Genomic DNA, 26,928 nt, shown 5'->3' with positions numbered 1-26,928 from the left:
TCAAACGCTCGCCGTCGGTAATGCAGTACCAAGCACAGCACTGTACCTTTACAGGGCGACCTGCATCTCTCTATGATCTTCCTTGGCCGACAGCATTTATCTCGTTTAGTTTGAAACGTTAATTATTCGAAGGACTTCAACAATTCAGTTTGTGTACAGAAACTATATTTCCTCCCTAGCGAAAAGTTACACTTCATACACACTCAGAATCAATAGAATCGTTTTGGTGAAAACCTTAAGATGCCAAGTAGCCAGATGCTCTGCAACCATACGTTCTCTGACTTTGCTATGTATTTGTCACTCACAAGAATGATAAAAACGTGCATAGAGCATATTAGGAAACTGAAAAGGTTAACGGCTTTTTAAACTCTGGCATCTATATAGGGATTGTGCTGCATTAGTGACATACCCTCCTCCTATGAAAAGCAATCAATTGAAAACATTTTCTCAAAACCACCCAACAATTTAGAATAATTACTTCAATAATCTAAGCTAACTAGTCATACTGGAGACTTCCACAACCAAAAGTATTCACACAGTGAAACTCTTGAATTTAAACAATCTAGGTACACAAGACTTCATACAGAAAACATTCAGTTTCTAAGAACTCCAAGAACTAAGAACTCTAAGAACAACCCTCCTTACATGTGATCAAAATTGGTAAGACATGGAATTCTGGGTGTAAAAAAGATCAGGATTTACAGATGTTTGATTTTACACTGGAGCACTATCTTCAGATTTATATTTCACCTGTAATTTTTACATCAGTTCCTTTCATGGTCAGAATACAAAATAAGCAGCTTTACACATTATACACTATTATTAAAACATACTCAAGGGAGATGGCATTTTTTCAAATCTGAGTAGATAAAAAAAACATGGATTGCTCTCACAGATGAAAATAATTAGCTTTGCCACAGTAGCTGCAAAACTAGTATGGGAAGAACTGGTCCCAAAGTTTTTATTGTGTTGAATTCACAATTATATAAATAAATATAAAAAATTGTGATAGACGTACAAAAAGTAAATGAAATAGCTCAGTAAGATGTATTACTTCCTTTAAGAACAACAATTATAAGAGGGACCCTGCAAATTGGTAGCAACAGCTAGCTCTTTCATTTGGGTAGATTTTGGGAATTCTAATATATCTACACTTCAGACCATGCAGCTGACTGGTCTAAATAGATTTTTTTATACAGAGAGCTGCACGCATTTATTTTTGTCACTACAAGGATTGCATTTGTGTTTTTTCTATGTGTCACAGTGTATGTTCAATAAGATTTCATAAATGGTATAAGAACCTTGTAGCTTTTTCAAAGACATCTTTGAAATTAAGCAAACACTTGAAAACATATATCAAGAAATCCAAAATTTGCTTACTCCACATTAAAAATAAGGTGTTAGTAACTCAGCTCCTCGTAGACTACCTAGATTAAGCTATTAGCAGAGATGATCATGTATTTTAAAGGGTTTATCTCACAACAGGGCTGGGGGAAGAAAGGTCAGAGCTAAAGTTATCAAAACACACATGACAATTTTTCCATTAAGAATTAAATTAAATAAATGAAGCCAAGAACCCATTAAGTTTAAGCTTCTTTGAAGTTTTACCATTTCATTTTATCCCAAATCAACAGTAAGTTCAGAAACAGTTAACAGGGTTGGGGCTTTTTTCCTTCACTTTTACTCGAGGTTAAATTGAGAAGTGCATTTGAAAATCTTTCTGTGTAAATTACATACATTTTATTTCATTATACTTTACTATTTTAAAAGTTACAAGAAAGTCGGAAAGAAAACTGCATTGGGAAACAGTGGCACAGATTAAGTTGGTGTTTATGCCACAAAATACATGGAAATCAGAGCTGCAACCTTTCTTCATGGAAGCATAATTGAAGCAATATGGTACATACAATACACATACAATTAAAGTGACTGAGGCAACTTTCTGAAGATGGTGAAAGTGAATAAATAAAAACTGAAGGAGGAATTAAAACTATCTCTGTTGGCAGTATGCAGTGATTATTTCATTGGTGGAGTACTTCTGGAATCTCCCTTCTCCTCCCCTGTATATACCTCAACTCTACCAGCCAGCCTGTCTCAGCATAGGGCCAGATACAAACCCAGCCACACCTAGGTTTTCTTCCACGGGAAATAAGGTTAAAACAACGAAAACCACCACACATCACAAAGCATTTCAGAGTTTGTCTCAAAGCATTTATATCTGAATGCTATTCATAAGGAATATGAATATATAATTATGCATAATAATATTCAAGAATGCATAAAAAAGAGAAGGGAATTTGTAAGGTAGTTTATTTCCAGCTATTTCCCAGCAAAGAAAAAGATGGAGCATTTCGACTGCTTCAAGCTTTTCTCTCTGTACCTAGCTATTCTGAAGTATAAAATCTTGTTTGTATGCAAACTGTGAAGAAACACTTTAGAATCATAGAATTGTTTTGGTTGGAAGAGGCCTTTTAGATCATCAAGTTCAAAAATGTTTTTAGAAGTCTAAGCTGCATTTTCAAAGAAAAAAGTTGTACATGTTTTTATTTGTGCTTTAAAATTAAACAGGAGCTTGAAAGCTGCTCAGTACAATAGAAAATAAGCAGTAGTCTCCTTAAAGATTAATTAAATGTCAGAATATAGGAGAAAATGCCAAAGAAGGGGGAGATGGGGGAAGCCTTCTCCAAGTCTGAATGGAAATACCCAAAATACATCCAGAGTAAATGTCCACAAACATTTAAGGCATACAAAAAACAACCCTTCTCAGTGAAGACTTCTAGATCAGATTTGATATGCAACTTCTCACTAGTATTATGTAAAAACATCAATTTTTAGACTAAACTATGTAGTAGAAATTATGACATGAAATCTAGAATTTCTAGCTCAATTTTAATACACTGATGTATTTACAAATAAAAGTGGCCTTCTGGAATAGGTATCAAAATCTCTAGAAGAGGCATATCAAGAAAAGGACTGTGAAGATGGTTCTTAGTTCTTCTCTCTTAGACAGTTATATGTTATTCAGAATTTATATACTTTCTATGCTATTTGTGCCTCCCATCCTAAAGTAAACACAAAATATATTTAGAGAGAATTCAGTAGAACGTGTTGCCTTGAAATGAGTCTTGCTGAGATCATGCAAACAAATGAGGTTCTGGAACAATACCGCCCACAATCTTGTTCATAGAGATCAGGAGTAATTAATTTTCTTTCTGTTCAAACAGCTGAGTTGTAAATATGTACAAATGCATATACATATTGCATATTTTAATTTTTTTGCAGTTAATTACGTAACTGTTTTTATCCAGAGAGCTTAATGTTTCAAAAATTTTGCTTTCCTAAGGTTTGAGAGCTGAAATTCAGGATTCAGTGATCAAGTGATGTGTGCGCATATGTGCACGCAGTGTTGGTTTTTTTTAAACAAAATCTCATCTGCAAAAAATGAACCTTATTATATCACTACATTTTTGAGGTTTTTGACATCATTAAATTTATCAGCTGAAATAGCCTTATCACTATTAAGTCAACAAAAACATCTTACCACAAAAGTGAACTCCTGCTTTTTGTGTTTATATTCTTAAAGACATGAACCATTTCATACTTAATGGTTTGTAAGCAATCCCAACAGTTGGGAATTGTGTGAAAAGTTGCCTGGATTGACAGATAAAGTGAAAAGGTCTGTATTAATTTCCAAATAAAGAAATGCATGGAGTGGTATTTCACTATGATTATACTCTAAAGTACCAATTAGAACGCATCAGAAACTAGAGCAAGTTGACACTCTACAATAAAGCAAATAATTTCCAGTTGGAGGGGCAGAAAATGTTAATATGCAATGTTCAAGACTACAAGAATCTTTGTAAAAGGAAGTAGCTAATAAGGTTTAATGATGCATGAGCTGGCTTCATTTTGTAAACTATTTGATATACACATCTTTCTAGTTCACGATTATCAGCTGTGCAAGTGCCACAGGGGACAGTTTAGCCTTCAGATCAGGATATTCTTCTTGTTCTCTAAATTACAAGTAAAATACATTAATATAATATGGTGCTGTAGGCTAGTGCCCTCACTAAAGCTTATCAGCTTACAAAAAAGATTAAAGAACTCTTCTGTAAGATTCAGTTGGAATAATCTTACCAGAATAAACAGGCTGAAGAATACTGAAATAATAAATATATTCATAATACAAATCTACACACATTTTTGAATGTCAGACTAAACCCTGAAAGTCATTAAAATAAACATGAAATGCCATTAATTCATGCCATTTCATGATGCATTTATTTCTTTTATTATTAAATTAATATTAATAAAGAAATCATGGGTATTGGTGATAGATTGCAGCTATACAAAGCAGTATGTTTCCTGCTTTACTGCAATCCAAGTTGCTCAGAGTGACTGCAATATGCAGGTGACAGCAATTAGCAGCAGATGACAGAAGCACTTTGAATTTGTACCAGATGGCAGCTAAGGGTCATTGGAAGCTAGCAAACCTTCCACAAGGAAACTGTTGTGTCGTACAACTATAAAACTCCTAAGTACTTAGAAATAAATTATTCAGGTTCTTAAAGAAAACCGAAAGGTCAAAATCGAATATAAAATATTATGCAAGGCATTAAAAGCCCACCTATTGTTTACAGAATTAAATATATTTAAAAATAAAACAGTACATACAGAGTGAATCTAACCTCACAATGGCGAGAAGTCATTACAAACCTAGTAAAAAAACCCACTAATATAGTTGTTAAACAATCCAAACCTGTGCCACACAGGAAGGGCTAAATAAATACACTTTTTCTTCATTCCAAGAGTAAGAAACTGACTGGATATATGCCTTGATGCAAAAGGAAAAAAGGCCAGGGGAAAATGCATACGTGGAATACAATCCTTTAATGGATATCCCTTCACACTTCTGCCCACTGCTCTCAAGAGTACTGTTTCACAGCTCAAGCACAATTAGGTGTATCTCATTCACAAAACCTAGTTTTCCCCACCCACCCACACTCCTGAATCTGTAAATGCACACAGATTTGCTTCATTTTATTACACTAAAAATCCAGAGAGCGGTGTCCTTACATGAAGCACAGCCCTGAATGAGGTACTGCATAAACTACTTCAACAAGCCAAGGAACAAGCCCAGTTGATTTGAGCGTAAAGGAGAAAGCAATGATACAGTAATAGCTGAAACAAAACCCCAAAAGGGAGAATAAGAGGTCGCCATACAGCCAGAGAACCTTTGGGTAAATGTGATGGCAGGGAATTTCAAAAGTGTATTTAGAGAAGGTCAATGAAATGGCTACTCGGCTGCTTATGGTGAATCTTTTCCCATGCATAAAACCATTGAGAAATCAACCGTGCATTCACAAGTTTAAGCCAACAACTTGACAGCAAAGCAGATGACAGATACATGAGTTGCACTGAAAGGACCTTTAAAAGCAAGGTGACAGTGCTAGGGAGGAAGCAGCACACAGAAGGATGCAGACAGAGCTGAAGAGGTGAAGCAGGATCGTGATCTTCATCATTGCACAATGAGTGCAAACTAAGACAGTATTTTTCAAGGCAAGTGAACTGTGACAGATGAAGAATATCCTTTAATAATTTCAGCTTAACAAAGGGTTAAACTTTTTCTTCACAAAGGTGCTGCATGGTCAGAGAAAAACAAGGATGTGTGAGATTTGTGTGGAGATGAAGGAAAGAAAAGGGATAGGTGGAACTACTAAAAGCATTAGAAAGACTAGAATAATACGGTGGAGAAGCAGAACAAGCCAAGGGGGAAGGCAGTCAGAAGAAAGGGATATGCAATATGAAGCAGAGGAGTGGTGCTGGCAGAGCCACATTGAGAAACAGGCTATACATATAGCAGGTAATTAGAACACAGTGAATCAAACCAATTTTTCAACTGTTCCTTCAAAAGAAGGAAATAAACAACTGCCCAACCACTTTCAAACTTAAACTAGAAAAAAGAGCTCTATGTGATAGGGAGAGCTGAAATAAAAAACCTGTCCCTCAAACCCTGAGGAAGAATCTTGTTTTCAGCTGAGTCATAAGTCATCTATCTTTACTTTTATGAAAGAAAATATTTGAGTGGATTCCTTGGATACTATGAGATTAAGAAAAGATTCCACAAAGTCTCCAAATCATAAAAGAGATGAAACTGAACACTGTTTTGTATAAACAGTGTTTTGGGATACATTCCAAAAGATATGATGGGAAAGGAATTATCTTTAAGAATATGAAGAGCAATCCACTCTGCGAACTAATCCACAATCTAAACCACATTATTTTCATCCAGTACAAGCTGGTATTTTGATTTTAATGCTCAATCTATCCACAGGCTTGCACTCTGAACTGAGGTAAAAAAGAAGGGCAAAGATCATATTTGTTAAGAATATGACAAGCCCGTTACTTTAAGGGTGCAAACAGAACTAAGCAAGTTATCTTAGTTATGATCGCTATGTTCAGCCTATATCAAAACAAATACTATGTCCTGATATGTATAGAACTTTCCTTTCCCTCTAGATATTCAGCACTGTAGACTAAGATTCCAACTCATGTGAATCACGGTTACTAAGCCTCCAGCACTTAGAGAAATACATCAGACTTCAGCTGCACAAATTAAGAAGTCTCATAAATGAAAACACACAGAAGACATGTTTTTCTGTACTTGCTCTACATAAAAAGAAGTCTAGCCAGCTAAACAATAATGCCTGTAAAGCATCCAAATAAAAGAACTGAACATCAGATGAGTGTCTACTTCAAGAATGCTCCGCAGGTCTCTGAAAGATCCTGGTTTCTGACATTTAAGACATCCCTCTTTCATAATAATAAAAAATTAAAATAATTAATATACTTTCAACATGCCCACCACAAAAGCTCTCTATTCCTCCTTACATAATCCCTTTCCATATTGGAAAAAAAATGAGCAAATTCAGAAAAATATGAAAACGTTGTACAAATTATGGAAAATGACACAAAATAAAAATTATATAGGCTTTTCTAATAATCACTAGAGTGCTTAAAGATATTATGCACACCTGATCTTCCACACAGTTGAAGTATCAGGTTTTTAGATCTGTAAGTTTCAGGAATGCATGCGTGCATCTTTACTAAGGAAAGCATATAGAACATTCCACAATTAAGTTAAAGGTTTCAGATTTCCAATAAAATACATGCAGTAAGGAAAAAAAAAAAACAACCAAACCACACAATAAAAATCAGTGACAACTGTGGTACATTGTTCTTATTAACAAACACCCGATACACAGAACGTAACCCTAACATAGGAAAACACATGACTATTCCCACACCGTCAGTATTTTGGTTACCACCACTTTGGCTTGCATACTGCCAGCACAGACTCGCAGGCAGAGCATTATGAAGACGGGGCAGTTGTAAGCCGTCAGATGAGGTTGGAAGTATCTGAGAGGCAGCGCCCTCTGCCCCTACCCTCTCCACCTCCCAGCAGCCGCATTTTGCCAATGGCATGGTTAACTCTGATAGTTGTAAGGAGCAAGGCAAGTGAAAAAAACAAACTCCTGCAACTGATTAGCAGCAGTGGAGGCAGCAGCTGAGAGGAAATAGCCATCAGGGACTGCCTCTTAACAGCTCACTGGGATACCCAACACATGTCAACTACACAAGGAATCTTCCTTTTGCATTGTCTTCTGTAGGATGATAAAATTTCATATGGTTTCTGTATTTTACCAAAAATCATTTGGTTTAGCTTAGTTTGCTACAGGTAATTGTATTTCTGTAACTGTATTTCTGGTGAATAAGCAACAAGTTGTTTCTATTCCACAGACTGATCTATTTTAAGAGTTGCTTGGGCTGTTTTGCAAGATTAATCTATTTTAGGGACTACTGCAGAAATGGCGTACTCCACCATTGATCCTTCCTCAAACACTGGTGTGAAACGACATTGACCTGCTGAGCCAAATGTTAACATATTCACATTTAAAGCATACTAAAAGAGAACAAAATGCAAGCAACTTTTAATGCGAGTCTCCAAAATGGGAAGTGATATCTCAGAACACCGTCAATTAAATTCTTGGTGAAAATCACAAAAATTTAGGACTCCGATTCAGACATGGCTTATGGCTAGTCATTCACATTCTGGAACACACCAATTTTTATCCTCCTATATTCTTATAAATGGGAATGAATTTAACATTGTAGGAATTCTACAGCTATGAATAAATTGTTGGGCTTAGCAAAATCAATGGAAGAGTTTGCCAGTGACATTAAAATATACAGTAAACCCAGAAGTTTACCCAGAGTATAGTGAGAATTCTTTCTTACTACCAAAGACCCATTCCCTTGCTTTTGTATATTGTTACATAACAATTAATTTGAACTAAATTCTATTAAATGTTATTGCACAGACTTTGCCTTGCAGTAGGACTGTAAACAGAAAGTGGCACCAGGTGAAGTAGAAACATTGATTCAACATCCGTGTCCCAGGTAGCCCAGTACCATAACACAGTGTAGACAAACTCTTCAGTGCAGTACTTGAGCGGCAGTTAGGCTGGGGGACTCAGACGCCGCATAGCAATGCGTTGCGCCATGCTAAACTACACTTAACCAGAAAAGATGCATCGCATGACTTGGTATACCAATTACACAATATGTATAATTGTTGCTTTCAGAAAAAATTTAAAAGTTAGGGGACAGGTTATTCTGGGGCCTTAACTTGTGAACTGATAGCAGACTACATCATGGAACAACTTATTCTCTAGCCCAGGGACGTAACAGCAACGTAGATAAGCAAGTGATGATCTACTATTATTTTCCAGATGCCAAACAAAATACATTAGGATCATGTTTGCTCTAAGGCTGCCGACATCATGTCCATGCAAACCCAACAGTACCAGTATTTGAGTTATAGCAGTGTGTTCCCCCTTTGATCGTTTGTGCCCCAGTTTCCAGTCTGTAGTATTACCATTTTATTACTTTTCAAGAGAAGAATGTAAAGTAGAGGAGTATAAAAAAAACATACACTGCTATTTGAGAAGCACCGGTAACGTGGATAAAAACTCCGTATCAAGTTGCTGGAAAGAAGCAATTGCAGAAGTTGTAGAGCATGCTGTAAATAATATAGGAGTGTATAAAAAAACCCTGGTACAGCATCCTAGTTTGCATTAAGTGAATTCTGTCCACATATACACTCAAAGTCAACCAAGACTTTCAGTCTTACTGTTTTGTTACTGTTTTAATATAGTGGTATAAGCCTCATATTCTTCTATACATGAAAGAAAACTGCAAACCTCAGTTCCTTGCTGTAGAACTATACATTTTCCATACAAGTCATCTGAGGATTGAAAATCCCACTTCCACACTTCTGCTGTTGCAGTTAATGGAGGTACTGGTAATGACAGTAGGTAGATGTTCTCTCTGGCTCAGAGTGAAGGACACGGAAATTTTGCTTTTGGTTTGCTAAAACACCGCTGAGCATTTCCAAGCATCAACATTCCTACATTCTAATCCCTGTTTTGGAAAAACAAGGGTGCTCCTCTGCCATTCAGCCCTTTCTTTCCAAAGTTTTCAGGAAATACATCTTTTGCCCTCCTCCTCACCTAACACTGTTCCATCGGTCTCACTGAGACACTCTAGTCTTTGGCAGGGGTTACTCTTTTTCCACTTTTTGCTACTTTCTTTCCTTTGCTCAGAGCTGACAGCCCACAGAGAGAAAAGCACCAATACTACATTACATGTATTTCTGCATGGCCTCATCCCAATTATTCTCCCTTACACCAAGAGAGGCATTCCCACACTTCAAGGGAAGCTGGTGGTTTCACAGTTTCTTGGAACAGAAGGTTTGGGTACAGGGGACAAACTAAGTTTGAGGACTACTTACTACCTGTTTGTGACAGCCTTCTCAATTTTATCCCATACAAAGAGGAGTTTTTAGGAGGATTAAGCACAGCAGACCATACCGCAATAAAAAAATGCTACATAAAACCTTTTCTTTTTATAAATCCTTGAAATTTGTCACTAAGAGCCACAGAAGTTTTCAAGGTTCAGCTTTTATCCTAGTCCGTACAGACATACGGCCACAGAAAGCCATTCTTCTCAAATAGACTATGGACATCAAATTATCAGTTTAATACGAAAAACATGTAAGTGAAGTTACTGGGCCCTTACATAACAGTGTAGCAAGTAGCAGGATAAGGTCAGTGCATTTTTAAGGCACAATTCTAATAACACAATTCTCATTTGTGTTACCTGATGGGATTTCATGGGGCATTTTCTTCCCTCAGTCTATACTGACATGCAAGATTCACAATGCGATTCTACTTCTGTTATGGAGAAGACTGGTGGCATAGTACACAAGAGCTACTAATGTTAACATAGGTACTCATGAACAGAAACGCACGTTGGACTCACAAATGTCAGCCTTTGAGGTGGAACAGATACGAATTACTAATGCAACTACAACATGTTGGACAACCAAATGTAAGGATGTTCAAAAAAGTGTGTCAAGGCAGGAGTACTGAAAATAGTACACTGAACGGCTAAATTGGCAAAGTGATACCAATTTCTTGGAACACATGAATCTGCTCCAGCCACTCTATTTCACTTCAAATAAAGAAGTGGATGAGGGGTGTGTCCTTTTTTTAGGAAATATTTTTCAAAAATTATTCTCATAAAATGGGTGAGAGAGAAGAACAAGCATAGAGAAGCCTTTTAAATGTAAAGAAGTAAATTTGGTCACAAAACACTAGGAAGAGAAGTCAGGGGGGAGGGAGAGGCGGGGGAGATGAAGTGATGTTGCCTCAGTTTACCAGAATTTTTTACAACACAAAAACCCCCAAACACTGAACAAACAACATTTGCAAAATCACCAAAGCACCAGTCAAGAAATGCAGCATTTAGCTTTCAGGCTAGTGAAGAATTAGGGAAAAAAAAATATTACTGTTTCAATGAACACAGAATGGTTACTATGAAGTTTTACTTCTGATGTTAAAACATAACAGCAGATGTAGAATTCCATAATATAAGGGAAAAAAAAAAAAAGTGTTTTGAATGCTGCTTGTAAGGATTAGCGACATAAAAACTATTTTTGTACTAATCTGAAGCACACTAGGCAGATTACATGCTGTAGCTCCTTTACAGAGGCTACTGATTTCTCAGGAGTTCTATTTAAGATAATGTCTACTCATTTTGGTGCATTACTGTGTAAATTCTGAGTGTGTCTATGTATGTTGCACAGTCCAAGTAATTTTAATGTTTCAATCTTAGTACACAAAATACAGTCTCTCAAATTTATTTCTGTCTCCCTCCAAATATATTATGTTTTTTTAACTTTACCCCCAAAATCTGTTGCCACTGATGGAAAAAGGTCACATTTCCAAAAGGGCTGTGCTAACAATCTTGCTTTCTATGACGACCAAAACTGAAAAAACAATTCTAGATTTAGAAAATAAAAATCTATTCTGCACTATTTAAATAGGTAAGAATGAGAACACTGCAAAATGCCAGACAAAATAAATAAATAACCTTAGTTTGTTAATTTCCCTCTTGGTTAATTAACACCTATAAATGACCTTTAGCATTGACAAGTCCAACTTCATCCAAAAAGCCAAGGTTTAAGAATATCTATCCAAATAGGATTGATTACTGATTACAGCATTGTGAGGAGCACAATTCAATCTGACTTTTTTTTTTTTTAAAGGCTGGAACTGCATTCCTGAGCAAGCTGATGTGACTGCCAATGAGGTAAAATAGAGAGTCATTACACTATAATAATGTTGATGTTACCATTTCTACGTTTATCTAAAGCACATAACATATATCATTTTAGACTGAAATTAAACCTTGTCATAAGTTTTTCTTTATGTTGTTTGGAATTAAAAACATATTGAATTGATCCATTAAGAAAAATCTCTTCACTCTCTGTGTTTTTCAGACTGCGTCTGCAACCTTAGGCAATGAAACAATTTTTATAATTGTAATAAACCAACAAAGTGTTGACTTTAAGTTAAGAAAATTGTTGCTTGAATGACTAAATACTTCAGCAAACACAATAAATCCTTTTAAGTTTTACATACAGTTAAACAACACGCTTGAACAGGTATGTACGTTTCACAAGTTTGCTTAAGCTTATTTCAATTTTAGTTTTCTGCTCAGTGTTTATAGAACAGGTCCGCATCTCTAAATTTTAATACTGTTTTAGTCAAAAAACATCTACCCTTAAGCAGGAAAACTAAAAAAAAAAAGAGCAGGGGGGAAAAAAAAAGTTTATAGTATGAAGTACAGTAGTAATGTTATGCTCCAGCAAGAAATAGAACTAAAGCAGCTATCTGTATTCCAATGAAGAGAGGAAGGATAAAAGAGTCAAGCCCACGTATTTCTTGCTTATTTCTAGACATATAAGTTTGATTTGGGCAACGTAAATTGAGAAACAGATTTCAGAGTTTGCTTTCTCCAATGCTAGAAGACATGAGCACCACTGAACTACATTCCCAACAAGAGCATATCAACACGTTTTACAGCAAAATCTCTAGAATATTATTTTTATTCATTTTCAAAGGCAGCAGAGACAGTCTGCCATATAAAACCAGTTCCAAATAGTATTTGGAAAAATTGTTCTCTAAAGCAGAAGAAGGGGCAGACTTATTTCCTCTTGAGTTTGCAGCAATATCACAATTGATCAATTTAATTTCAATTTTGTTTCAGCAACAGTTAGATGCAGGTTATTATTATTTTTTTTATGTTTGAATCTTTAATATCTCAACTGCAATATATCTTCTAATCTCAAAGACTATTTTAGACTTCCTTTGCCCTCCTTTTGGCTCTTAATGCTACATACCCTATCCAACATGTAATCATTATTGTCAAGCTTGAGAAAATACAGGAAGATTCCCCCTCCCAAATACACAGAGGAGGAATGAACTGACTGCTGCTTGTCTGCCTGTTGCAAGGCTAACTAGCAGAGAATATCACCTACAGGCAAGAAGCGTCTTATCTTACAGAAGTATGCAAACCAATGTGTGCTGGTTTTGGCTGAGATAGAGTTAATTTTCCTCATAGTAGCTAGTATGGGGCTATTTGTGCTGAAAACAGTGTTGATAAATACAGAGATGTTTCAGTTATTGCTGAGCAGTGCATACTTTAGTCCAGGCCTTTTCTGGCCCACACCAAGGCCCACACCACACCACCAGTAAGTAGGCTGGCGGTACACAAGAAGCTGGGCAGGGACACCGCTAGGACAGCTGACCCCAACACACCAAAGGGATATTTTATACCATATGCCATCATGCTCAGCATATAAAGCTGGGAGAAGAAGCAGGGCGGGGCGGGACAGGACAACACCTTCAAAGTTATGGTGTTTCTCTTCCCAAGTAACCATTACACATGGTGGAGCCCTGCTTTTCTGGAGATGGCTGAACACCTGCCTGCTGACGAGAAGCAGTGAATGAATTCCTTGTTTTACTTTGCTTGTGCATGCAGCTTTTGCTCTACCTATTTAACTGTCTTTATCTCAACCCATGAGTTTTCTCACTTTTACTCTTCTGGTTTTCTCCCCAGGGGGGGAGTGAGCGAACGGCTGCGTGGTGTTAGCTGCCTGCCAGGCTTAAACCACAGCACCATGGTAGAAGATACAGAGACAGTAAGATTAACTCCACAGAAAGGTAGAGTTAAAACTACACATCAAAAATATTGACAACTATTTTTTACACTGAAGTACTGCATTTTATCACCTACTCATCTGCCATAGCCTTAAATGTTTTTCTGTACTTAGTTCCCAAATCCATCCTTGCTGGTCACGTTACTTGCTGGCAACTGCTTTAAACAAAGATGCTCAGTCCATAGAGAGAAAAACCCCGCACCAGTATTATTGTTGAGGAATTGGTACACACAGGACTCATTTACAGAATAATTTGAAAGACAGTTGACACAGTTGATGCAGATTATGTAGAAAATAGGCTCTAGACAAAGTCTTCACTTGCTCAGTATAAGATTAATTTTTACATTTTTGAAATATTCTATAGAGCAACTACCAAGGCAGAGACGGTTAAAGCAGATAATTTTACATATAGTATATTAAGCCTCATTATTCACATTCAGTAGATTCCTATCATCTAATTATGGTACTAAGAACTAAGCACCTTCAAGAAACAAATGAATATACATACTTAGAATACTGAACATCTTAACAGGTCAATGACTCCTTGAAAAGCCTTTAGACAACTAACGAGTACAGTTTCGTTATACAGGCATCACCTGTTTTATCAGTGGCAGATAAAATGCTATTTTAAAGCGTGATTTCTAATTAGAACAGAATAAATTATTTCAGTTGGAAGGGACCTACAATGATCATCTAGTCCAACTGCCTGATCAATTCAGCCCTGACCAAAAGTTAAAGCGTGTGTTAGGGGTTTTGTCCAAATGCCTCTTAAACACTGACAGGCATGGTGCATCGATCACCTCTCTAGGAAGCCTGTTCCAGGGTTTGACTACCCTCTTGGTAAAGAAATGCTTCCTAATGCCCAGTCTAAACCTCCCCTGAATTGTTCCTAAGCTAATTATTTTAGATAGGGTTCATATACTGATAGTGAAATACATGCTACATAAATAATATTAGAATTTGGCTCTGGTAGTTTGTGTGTGTGCATGCGTGTGCATGTGTACATGTAGTATTTTGCTTTAATACTTCATGAAAATAATAAGTTATTTAGGTTCCCACTGTAGATGAAAGAACACAACATTTAATTGTTAGCAGCTGTAATATTAAAGTATTATGCAAGCAAGGGTGGTACATGTATTGTCATAATAGTAAAAACCATGCCACAGCTTGTCAACATGATGCTGGATCTTTTTTGTAGGTTTACCTGCTACTTAATCTTTTGCTGATGAAAATTTGGAGCAACTACTTTAAAATTAATAGTAATTTTGAAAACATCATGGAAATTTTAAAACCAAATCCCTTTACTGTTATGATAGTTTTCTGTGTGAAACATTAATGCAAAAAAAATATTTAACAAATATTTACTAAAAATCTAATATACCTCCAGAATCTGTTGAATTTGGGTAAAGCATGTTACATTTATGCATATTCCTCTATCGATTTACTGTATTAAATAATTTCATTTTAAACACCTGTGAGAATTATTTTTAAGTCAGAAGTTGTTCAGAATTCTTAGAGAAAGACTCTGTTACTAAAGGGCTCATCTTTGTACCAGATGGAATAGAAAATAATTATGCACCATAAACATTCTGGTTCCACTTTACTCTATTATTTTAAAATGTATGTTATAAAGATTAAAATAATAAAAGGCCATCTTAATCCATGTAATGGTACATATCACCTGTCTCTGTCCATGAGACATTTAAAAGCATCTCTTCATTACAAACACAAATCAATACACTCAGGGGACTGCAATAACTGCTTCAAGCAATTTGTATTATCATTTCATTCTTGATGTTTCTACTTAGAGCAACTTATTATGAATGGCGTGAAAATGGCAACCTGTCACAATTGATTTTTTTCTAAACCTCTTGCAAGAATTTTTTCCTTTCTTAATATAATTATCTTCTACCTAAACACAGGTCTAGGTTGTAAGATACAGCCTACAACTGAAGTTTCATTTCTTTATAATCGAGGGCCCTCCCCAACTTACATTCGAAACATTACTGATGAAATGAAGAGCTATTTGCTGTATTTTGAACTGAAGGAACCTTGTACAGAGGGAAGCACTCAAACTTCTGGTATCTTTTCAACTGACACATGTCTTGACAAAGTTTTCATTGCTTAGAAACATCCTTGGAAGAGCACTCTGGGTACTGACTGGAACCTCAGTTACCTTGCTCTACTTCCTCTGGGAGCCCAAATAAACTTTAGTAGTCTGTTAAAATTCCTTAAAACTATCGTGTAGCTTTGGCCAAATACTTTACAGTAAAATAATCTGAGAGAAGTGAAGTGGGAATTAACATTTAGCTGTGAGATAGAAGTCTGAAGATACGCATTTATTCTCTGAAGACAAAAGTTTCCATTAGTACCTGTAACACTCCTAGCTAAAGGAAGAATAATTTTACTTCTGAAATGAGACTGAGGCAGAATTCACTTCTCATACCAAAATTCAAGACAGTTCAGCACACACGAAATACAGAGTAAGAGATTTTTGGTACATCTATTTTTATGAAAACAAAAGTAGAAAATCCCACAGTAAGGCTAACTTACCTTATTTTTTGGATTGGATGTGTTCATTACACTTCGAGTTTCCTTGCCTGTGTAAATGACAACACCAATTACAGTTCCTGAAAAACAAACAAACAAAAAAACAGAGGTGTCAAGTAGTTAAGAGAAATTTGTCTGAATTAAAACTTGCAGTAATTTACAGTCCCTGTAACAAATCAATTGTATGAGTGCACCCTCAGCAAGTTTGCCAACGACGTCAAGCTGTGTGGAGCAGCAGACATGCTGGAGGTAAGGGATGCTGTCTAGAGGAACCTGGCCAGGCTTGAGAGGTGGGCCTGTGCAAACCTCAAAGTTCTAACAAGGTCAAATGCAAGGTCCTGCACGTGGGTTGGGGCAATCCCAAGCACAAATACAGGCTGGGCAGAGAATGGATTGAGAGCAGTCCTGAGGAGTACTTGGGGGTGTTGGTTGATAAGAAACTCAACATGAGCTGGCAACGTGAGCTCGCATCTCAGAAGGCCAACCGTATCCTGGGCTGCATCAAAAGAAGCATGGCCACCTGGTTGAGGGAGGTGACTCTGCCCCTCTACTCTCCTCTTGTGAGACCTCACCTGGAAAACTACGTTCAGCTCTGGGGCTCCCCAACATAAGAAGGACATGGACCTGTTGGAGCAGGTCCAGAGGAGGGCCACAAAGATGATCAGAAAGCTGGAGCACCTCTCCTATGAGGATAGGCTGAGACAGTTGGGGTTGTCCAGCCTGGAGAAGAGAAGGCTCTGGGGAGACCTTATAGCAGCCTTCCAAAGGGGGCCTACAGGAAAGATGGGGAGGGACTCTTTATCAGGGAGTGTAGTGATAGGACAAGGGGTATGTTGTGGTTTGGCCTCAGCCGGCAACAAAGAACCATGCAGCTGCTTGGGCAACTCCCACAGCCATGGAAAAAGAAATTGACAGGGAAAAACTCATGGGTTAAAATCGAGTAATTTAACAGAACAGCAAAAGGGAAGATGAAAACAAAACAGTAACACCGATAAAGGGATATGAAGATGCAATTACAGTACCGCCACCGGACCCGCATGGCCTCAGCCCACCCCCAAGTGGCAACTGCTCCCCTCTCCCCGGCTAGCGCCTGCTATAGCCCGGGCATGGCTCAGGTGGGATGGAATACTGCCCCCTGCCGGCTCCTGGAGAAATTTAACCCCATCCCTGCCGGAACCAGGACAGGGTAACAGTTTTAAACTGACAGAAGGTTGCTTGAGATTACATAATAGGAAGAAATTCTTTACTCTGAGGGTGGTGAGGCACTGGAAAAGGCTCCCCAGAGAAGCTGTGGATGCCCCATCCATGGATGGGTTGAAGGCCAGGCTGGACGAGGCTTTGAGCAACCTGATCTAGTGGGAGGCATCTCTGCCCATGGCAGGGGGGTTGGAACTAAATCTTTTAAGGCCCCTTCCAAGTCAAACCATTCTAAGATTCCATGAAAAAGCCCAAACATTTATGCAATATATAGAGTATTGTGAATGTTGTTTTCCAGAATTGACTATGAAGGATCATTATAATTTGTTTCATTAACATTCATAAAAATAACAACATGCTTTTGTTATTTTTAATGGAAATAATACTTTCAATGCAACTGGTTAAAAACTTATCCTTGAACTTAAAATTGTCTCCAACTTTTCAGAAGTTAACACACAACATAAATAACTGCCCTTCACAAGGTATACAAAAATGAGAACAATGGTTCTATACGCATATCATATACGCATTGCCTGCAAGCTTTGTCATCTATAATGTAAAGTCTAGTTCACCCAATTAATTACTTTGATAGAATCCCACACAAAAATATTGTCCTGTTCATTAACTTATAAAAATGATTCCCCAGTTCCAATTACCTTTTAGTCAATTATTACTGGATGGTGTAGGAAAACTTGGCCTCAGCATCACTAAATAAATTTTTTTATTAAATTAAAATTTAGGTTTTATTAATATGCTACTATCACACTTTCTAGCACAAAACAAAAGTCTTATTTTTATTACTTTTTCAAGTTACCTGAAATGGCTTTATGGCAGTACAACCAATAATGTGATATTGCTGTCTTTATGCTATAAAGAAATAATTAACATCATGTCCTGGTTTGAGGGTTGATGCCAGCCTTGGTGCTGACAACACCAGGGTCATGGCTCCAGCCCAAACCATGACACATAACTTGTCAGAAACACCCTGCTTAGAAAACTTTAACTGTAGAAGTATTACACACTTGTCTGACACTAAGTAACTTAATTTGTCTTTGGCAATCTGACCACATACAAGATCTGCTATCACTAGTCTTGCAGTGTAACAGGTCATAAAAAAATTGAAGAAACCCACAAAGAAAAAAATATGACAGTTGAAGATGTTGGCATTAAGGGAAGTTTCATTTACTCAAAAATGAGAATTGAAGTGAAAACATATGAAATATCAGTGATTACAAATTACCTCTGGACAATTAAATTAGTTTTTCTACTCTTTTCCCCTATGTACTAAAGCTTTTTTTCAAGCCTTTCCTTGACATAACATTTTCCCCAAAGCTAGTTTGCCTCTGCTGACAGTTCCACATGTATATTTGCACATTAGTATACAGGTAACATGCCTCCAATACACCCCAAAATTCCTCCTGACTTTTGTAAAGGAATAGTCATCAATCCATGGTTTCTGAACTCTATCTACTGATCTCCAACCAATGCCCATATCCCTTTGGGGCACTTTATTTTGGAGTGATCCTCTGAGCTGACCTTTGTCCAATTGTCAGAGCACAGCAGAGGATAACCTATAGGGAATCCCCTCCTGCACACCCCAACAATCTCTGCCTTTGTAGCTCCTTAGTTCAGTGAAAGTTGGGGAGGACTCTTCTGTTCCAGATAGCACCTTTCCAGTAAGTTTCACCTGGATAAGCTGATGCCACTCGGGAAAACAAGCCATCCTACTTGTCTCATATTTTGCTCCTTGAAAAGTTGGTTTCAAAGGTGAAAGTAAAATAAAATCCATTTTGACTACTGAATTTTGATAATAATTTTGGCTAAATCTGACTGAGCTGCTGCTTTTACTAAGGTGTTGATGGTCAATTTTAAACTTTTGGGGTTGTTAGTTACTAGCACAATATCACTGGTAAATCTAAGGTTCCTTAGACCTAAATTGCATCGGTGTAGGGAACTTCAAGCCTAGTTTTAGTGTTGTTCCACAGTGGTTGCACCAAGGACAGTTACGGTGTTCTGGATGGGGTTTTTACCCACTATTCCCTCTCATTATCCTCAGCAAATCTACGCTTAATACCACTTGTGAAGAGAGATGCATACTTGCACTGAACTCCACCCTGGTCCACAGTAGGAAGAACTGCATCCACTTGGGGGTTCCTGGAAGCATAGCTGTACTACAAGCCCGGGCTTATTAAAAGCAACGAGTCAAGTATTTTTACTTATGGGTCTCTATGTGAATTGGCTTTCATGTAAATTGGGCCATTGCTGATTGGTAAGGGCAGAGTGGTTAACGAAGGAGAGAGAAGCTGCAGGAGATACCACTAGAATAAACATGTAGGCCTGGAAAAGGGATAAGAGAGGACATGCAGAATTAACGCACACAAATAGCCAGGCATACGCTGCATCTAACATGTGATCCTATTAATTTTTGGTGTCTCCCAAGCACTATGTGAACCGTATAAAAACAAGAGAGTGGCCAAATTAATTAAAATCGTGTGTAGGACTTGGCACAAAATAGTGCTTTTTACAACTGTGCAGTTATACAAATTGTTCTGATTTTATCTAAAGTGGCTCTGACAAACTGACACCTGGCAAAACGATCACAAAGTTTCATTAATACAAATCTCCTTGTAACAGATATGTCAGCAGGTCTCTCAGAAAACGGCATTATCTTGTTTAGAGTTTGAACCACACTGCTCATCACACTAAATGGAGAGCAAAAAGTTAAAGTCCGTACTGTAGTGGAACTTTTGAGGCTTTTTAAAATTTAACTCTTGACTTCACTCTCTCCCTTTCTGAAAGGAAATCTACCAAAGCTTTCAATAATCACAAACACCACAATAAGGGGTGTCACAAACACAAATTATCTGAAAGATAAGCAATTTAATTGAAGATAACTTAAGAGGTTTTCAAAATACTTGATAGTTTAAATTATTTAATTATATTTAAAGTTCTTTCTTCAATGACAGCAGCTTTTCAAGTTTTCACTAACCAAAATTTCCTTTCCTTCAGGGACTATTATTAATTCCACAGCAAAAACATAGATATTAAGAATGGCACATAGACTCCGTACCTTGCTGCTACATTTCTGAAACTCACTGGGATGTTGCCTTTATGTGGAAAAAAATCAGAATATTTTTTCCTGTCTCACTTATTAAAAAATAACAACAGGATGGCTGCATGCTTTGGACTTGAGAGAGGGGCTTTTGATTTCTACCCCTGACAGAAGCTTCCAGTGTGATCCTGGCAAATTAGTCTTTGTACTTTCTGCGTTTCAGATAAACATAATACACACAGTCACCAGATCTCTAGTGGGACTTTACAGCAAGGGTGGAAAGCACTTCAGAGTTCGTAGAAGTAGGAATCTCAATTTAGATACCTAAACTATCAGTTCTGAGACTAGAACACCTGGGTCTATAATCTATATTAGATGTGACAAAATGGTAATTATTTTTTCCCCCCATTTAGCTTACTGGTATTCTAAGGGGTAAGGAGATGTACTGAAACCAAGGAAAGTAAACACATTCCAAACGTACAAATTTGAGAAATCTCACTCTCCTGAACTTTATTTGTTGACAGAAAAAAGTTATGGCATAGTTTATTCTTGAGTTGTTTGACACTACATGATTTTATTGAACCAATTTTTGGTTCCCAAAATTCAAAAATAAAATACAAATAGTGCTAAGTTATAGCAAATATTTTTCTTTTTTTTCTGTAGAATCCATTATTGTGGTATCCTGATATTTTCATGAGCTTTGGCAATCTGCATTCAACATGTAGTTGATAAGATTCCTTGAAATCTTTATACACTTACATTTACTGTTACTGATCTGCAAGATGATTGATTTGTGGTCTCTCTCCTCTAGAACTGTCAGGACATCAGCAATCAGAGCTCAAATTTTTTGAGGTATTCCCCACAAAATTCCCCAAACACTTCTTCTAGCCTGACCTTGACCCCATGTATCACCTTGACAAATAGCAATGGCATGTGTCTTGGAAATGAAAAAAAAGTGGGCTCTCCTAGCTGATGCAATGTGGTTTATGTATTATGTCAAAGGGAATATCAGGAAATTCAGCATATATTTAATCACTGGAAGGAGGAAAATGGGAAGGAGAACTCCCTCACTCAACAATTGTCCTGTATGTTCTATGCAAAACCTTTTTTAAAATGAAATAAGTCTTTGTATCTGCAGCTCAGCTCCATCTTCCTTTCCTGGGCATCAGTGATGTATCTCCCGGTCTCCACCCCCAAGACTGACAGCATCAGTCATTAATAGGTCAAGATAATAGTGCAGGTTGACCCAAAATGTTTTGTAACAACCTCCAAGGCATTGGGCAAGGGCATAACATAGTCCCAAGAGCAATGGGTCAAGTATTTGCTTTGGCTTAGTAACAGATGATGTCCAGTCTGCTTAAAGAGCACTGGAGGAAGCAGCCTTCCAAGCTAGGAAGCTTCCAAGTTTAAAGACTGCCATACTGAAGAGTCTTAAGGTAAATGAAGAGATGCCCAGGCAACGCTGCAGGGCAGAGCTCTACCCCCTACCACCTGGGCACAAGCTACAATCTTGAATTTCTTGAATCAAAGTGGCAAAGGAATGGAGTATTAGGCTTGTACATATACATTGTATACTTTTGGGTGAAAAATATCTGCATGTAATAGAACCTAGACAGTAAGGAGACTGAAATAAGATACAAGTGTGGTTGAGGTGCCGTAGCTATCTACAGAGTAGAAAAACAGTACAGACTTTCACATACTACAGCTTGTTTATTCTTCTGTTTTCATAGAATCTGAGTGGCACTTGTCTTCAGAGGTTGTGTACAAGGATAACCTCTTCTAAGTTTTCCAGTTATAATCAAGGACTGTGACAGGCCACAGTAGGTGAGGGGATGCAGAGGTACCTGCAAACTTGTGTAGACACAGTCCACCCCTGACATCCTGCCATGGCAGTTTATATGTGTTTATAATGCAGCCAAACAAGTGTTTTTATTAACAGTTGTCGCAAATCTTGGAAATTCAATTATGACACCTAATTAAAAAAAATAATATAAAAAAATCAAGTTTAATTACGTTTAGCATCAGGTACCCTAATTTAGCTATGTACATTCAACTTGGAAGTCAGATGAAAACAACTGAATGATACATCAGTTATCAACCAAATCTAGAACATCTTGATTTTAACAATCCACTAATTGTTTTGCCAGTGCATCTATAAGACCTTATAAATTCCTTATTAAATAAACAACAGACTGAAGACAATTTCCTACTCTTTGTAAAAGGCCTAATCCTGCCAAATACTAAAATTACCTCCACAGAAATGCTGAGCAATTCTTAAGATCTGGATTTACGATGCCGTAATGAAGAAGCAAATATCCAAATAGAAATCTTACTTGATAACTGCAGTACTTACATAAGAGGAGCACATTATCACAGTATTAAATTGTAGTTAATACATGATATGACGTAAGTGAAATAAATGATATGCCAAAGTTTAGATTAAGAAGATATAATTAATGTCAAAAAATCAGTTACTGAAGGAAATTATTTCTCTCTGCTACCTTAATTCAACCAACTTCTGCATGCACACCATGACATTTTTAATTACTTGATCACATGCTATTTTCCCCCTTCAGAAGGGGCTGCAGTCTTAAAGAGCAATTCAATATTTTTACTTTGTACCATTCAGTGAGTTGCCCCGAGTCTCTTAGAATCTTATCCCACTATTCAACAAGACAATTACCTTCTTCTCTGTTTCTTCTACTGCTATTGTTAATAATGAACCTAAGTCTTTCATAAACAATTACACCTTCACAAGACTCCTCAGAAGTAAAAAAACCCAAAAATATGTTAAGGAGGAACTTTTAAGGAGCACTGTTTCCATTAATTCGCGTGCCAACTTTAGATAGCAGATCAAGAGGCCCCAGACATTAGCTACACTTCTAAACAAAATCAAATCATCTACCCTGAAAATGAAAACATGAACAGTTTTGGGGGTGTTGGTTGATGAGAAACTCAACATGAGCTGGCAACGTGAGCTCGCATCTCAGAAGGCCAACCGTATCCTGGGCTGCATCAAAAGAAGCATGGCCACCTGGTTGAGGGAGGTGACTCTGCCCCTCTACTCTCCTCTTGTGAGACCTCACCTGGAAAACTACGTTCAGCTCTGGGGCTCCCCAACATAAGAAGGACATGGACCTGTTGGAGCAGGTCCAGAGGAGGGCCACAAAGATGATCAGAGGGCTGGAGCACCTCTCCTATGAGGACAGGCTGAGACAGTTGGGGTTGTCCAGCCTGGAGAAGAGAAGGCTCTGGGGAGACCTTATAGCAGCCTTCCAAAGGGGGCCTACAGGAAAGATGGGGAGGGACTCTTTATCAGGGAGTGTAGTGATAGGACGAGGGGCAACAGTTTTAAACTGAAAGAGGGTCGCTTGAGATTACATAATAGGAAGACATTCTTTACTCTGAGGGTGGTGAGGCACTGGAATAGGCTCCCCAGAGAAGCTGTGAATGCCACATCCGTGGATGTGTTGAAGGCCAGGCTGGACGAGGCTTTGAGCAACCTGGTCTAGTGGGAGGCATCTCTGCCCATGGCAGGGGGGTTGGAACTAGATGATCTTCAAGGTTACTTCCAACCTAAACCATTGTATCATTCTATGATTCAATTAAAATTCAAAATTACTGATCCAGAATTACTAACTTTGCAGATGTATACTCTTTGAGTGTGGTTTTCCCCCACATATAAATTTGAGGAAATGCACACTCAAAACAAATTTACACAGTATTGGAATTTATAAATAATGAGTAGCATCTTTTTACACAGAGTTACAAATCTTGGCTACTTAAGTTAAAAGCCTAACTGAGGACAATTTTAGGCATCGTACATTTGACAGAGCAGTTTTAGACAGGATATTTGCCCAGTGCAATCAAACCAAACACTGAGCAAAGAACATGAATATCTTTTCAGACTCTGGACAGAAGTGCTCAATCAGACTCCTTTGCCACCTCTTCACACTTGATCTCTTCCCCACAGCCCTTCAGCAGGCCCCTCACGGATGTAAGGCAACTTCATAGTAGTGACTATGTACAAGTTAGGTGGAGACCCTTTTTCACTTTCTTCCCCTCCCTCCATACCCCTCCTCCTCTTGAAACAACTGGAAACATGAGCCAATTCCCTATCTTAAAGCCTAGCTCCTTTTCAGAAACCATGCTGTCCTGATTCTTTATTCTCAGTCTTTTTGTGCAGAAGAATAACCACAGCCCTTTTTTCTACAGTCTTTTTGACTTTTCTTACATCGAGCAAAAGCAGAAAAAAAACAATTTTCTGCTCTTCAAAAAGAATAGTTACAATGGCATAAAGCCTGAATACAGCATCTAGATAATGTTAACTCCTTATAATATCTGAGATGCATATGAAGTATCACTAATATTTGGATCTCATTATTTTAAAATTACACAACCGTATAACTGATCTATATTTTCTGATTAAGATTTTGCCTGATAAAAGTTTTTAAGCAAACTTTACCCGCAGTATGCAGTATACATAAAGGAAAAACTCCTAACATACAAAACCACCCTTGCTTTTCAGCAGGCCCCTATCCACAGCGAGCTGAACAGCACTTTATAACCTGAAGTTTTAATTAAAACAAAAAGGTCATCGACTTTAGTGGGGTACAAGGGACAGCACTACTGAAACAGCAAAATATAAGTACAAACACTCCCAACTATTAAGGAGGTATGAAAATATTGTGAGTAGCATGATGAAACTGATGGGAAGGCAGACAGCACAGAAGCAAGAGATTAACAGCCTGGAAGACAAATAGATTTTCTAAAGTCATTAATATTTCACATTGTAAAAATAAAGATATGCTTCCACAGAGGTTTTAGATACATTATCAACTTTGCTATTGCAACACTTACCCGAAGCAACAACAGTGCTTGCCCATAACGTATTTTCTATGCTTAGGCTTTCATGAACTGCTGGATCACTGTCTTCCTGTTAAAAATATGAACAGCTAATAAGTAAATCAACATCACAAATAGTCATAGTTAAGAAGTATGCCAAACCACCTGAATAACTTGCACAGGATGTCTGTGTCCTTCTATCAATCACTGTATAATAATATTCTTTATACATATTTTGTCTGTATACACACACAAAAATAACTTTCCAAAAAGTGAAATACTGATTGAAGTCCATATTACTTAAATCCAATTATATTCAAATAACTAAAGTCAATATTGTTTTAAAAGGAACATACTCTTTTCCTCAGATCTATCAAACTGCAGAAGTCTACTATACTACGCAGTTTAAGTGAGTTATGAACACTAACCACCAAAAATTAATATCCTGTCCTCTATGACAATTTAAATCATCTGTAATTCCTACAAGTTATGGTTGTCGTAATTTTGCAAGCCAAATTACATCATATCAACTTCAGAAAAGAATATTTAGACTTTAAAAAGAAAAGTACCCTTGTGTTGTCTTACCACATACTTACAAAATACATATCCAATGGGAAAATACTTCAAACAGGAAATTGCTTCCGTGATTATTTGAAACTTTTTTTCCCCCTCCCCTCTCTCCTCCCAAGCAATAATGGGCCACAGATTGTAAACAGACTTAATCCCTCATAATCAATTTAGAGCATGTACAGATTTGTTACTCATTAGCAGCTGTGAAATGTGCTGTTTACAACTAAAGGAAACTTTAGGAGGTAGGATAATCAAATGCATTTGATCAAATTACAGATTGTGCTAAACATTTTGCAGAAAAAAGGGGACTACCGATTTACCAAAGAGAATAAATTCTACATATTGTCAATAATTCAACCCTATGTCCATTTTTCATGTCTATTTTGAAACAACCACCAAGCACAGGATGAGCTGCTTAGAAATCTCTGTTCCTAAAAAAGAAAAGTCTCATACTAAACAGATATATTTTTGTGTGTCCTTCAAAAGATCCCTACATAGCAAGAAAACTATAGCTCTTACTCTCAAGTCAAGCAAAATCATTGTTTAAAAGGCAGAGAGAACCACTCTGTCAAAAACAGAGGGGAAGAGAGGGAATTAGCTTTAAGAAGAAAATGACAATTTTTTAATTAAGACTCAAACAAGAAAAATCCTGTCAAGAATCATCAGTATTCTATAAGATTAGTCTTCCATTAAGAAAAAGGAGAAATATTTTTTGATTGTTACCTAAGGAATTAATACTGCAATAATTATTTGCCATACTGCTAACAAGTAAAATACATTACGTTTGAGCCAACAGCAACCACAAGCCCACCCTAGTAGAGCAAATCATATCACATAGGAATTTTCAGTAGTTGGAGAGTACTACAAAGAGCAGAAGTGAATTCCAAGATACTACTACGTAACAGCAGAAGTACTTCATATTGATAGGCCAAGCAATGTTCAGTTCAGAACTGAAAATGTATCTCTGAAGGTAAAACAGGATCAGAAGCTATAGCAACATTCAAACTTACTGGTATTATCAGTAACACATGAAGTCCTGATCACTGAAACACTAAATACAAGAAAAGTATTCTGATCCAGATCAAAA

General features: G+C 37.2%; 1 protein-coding gene across 1 annotated transcript in view; it reads right to left on the bottom strand.

Annotated features, from left to right (window-relative positions):
- ATP9B (ATPase, class II, type 9B) overlaps positions 1 to 26,928 on the bottom strand; it is a gene marked incomplete at its 5' end in the record, with an annotated part of 136,298 nt that overhangs the window by 57,921 nt on the left and 51,449 nt on the right. The window contains 2 exons of the mRNA XM_009892792.1: positions 16,181 to 16,257; positions 25,287 to 25,362. Of these exons, the coding sequence (XP_009891094.1) occupies positions 16,181 to 16,257; positions 25,287 to 25,362 (153 nt within the window). The remainder of the gene's footprint in view (positions 1 to 16,180; positions 16,258 to 25,286; positions 25,363 to 26,928) is intronic.

The sequence above is a fragment of the Charadrius vociferus genome, unplaced genomic scaffold (genome assembly GCF_000708025.1).
Source record: "Charadrius vociferus isolate BGI_N301 unplaced genomic scaffold, ASM70802v2 scaffold629, whole genome shotgun sequence".
Taxonomy (NCBI): domain Eukaryota; kingdom Metazoa; phylum Chordata; class Aves; order Charadriiformes; family Charadriidae; genus Charadrius; species Charadrius vociferus.
Note: the sequence above shows the minus strand (reverse complement) of the source record. Positions and strands in the feature narration are given on the sequence as shown.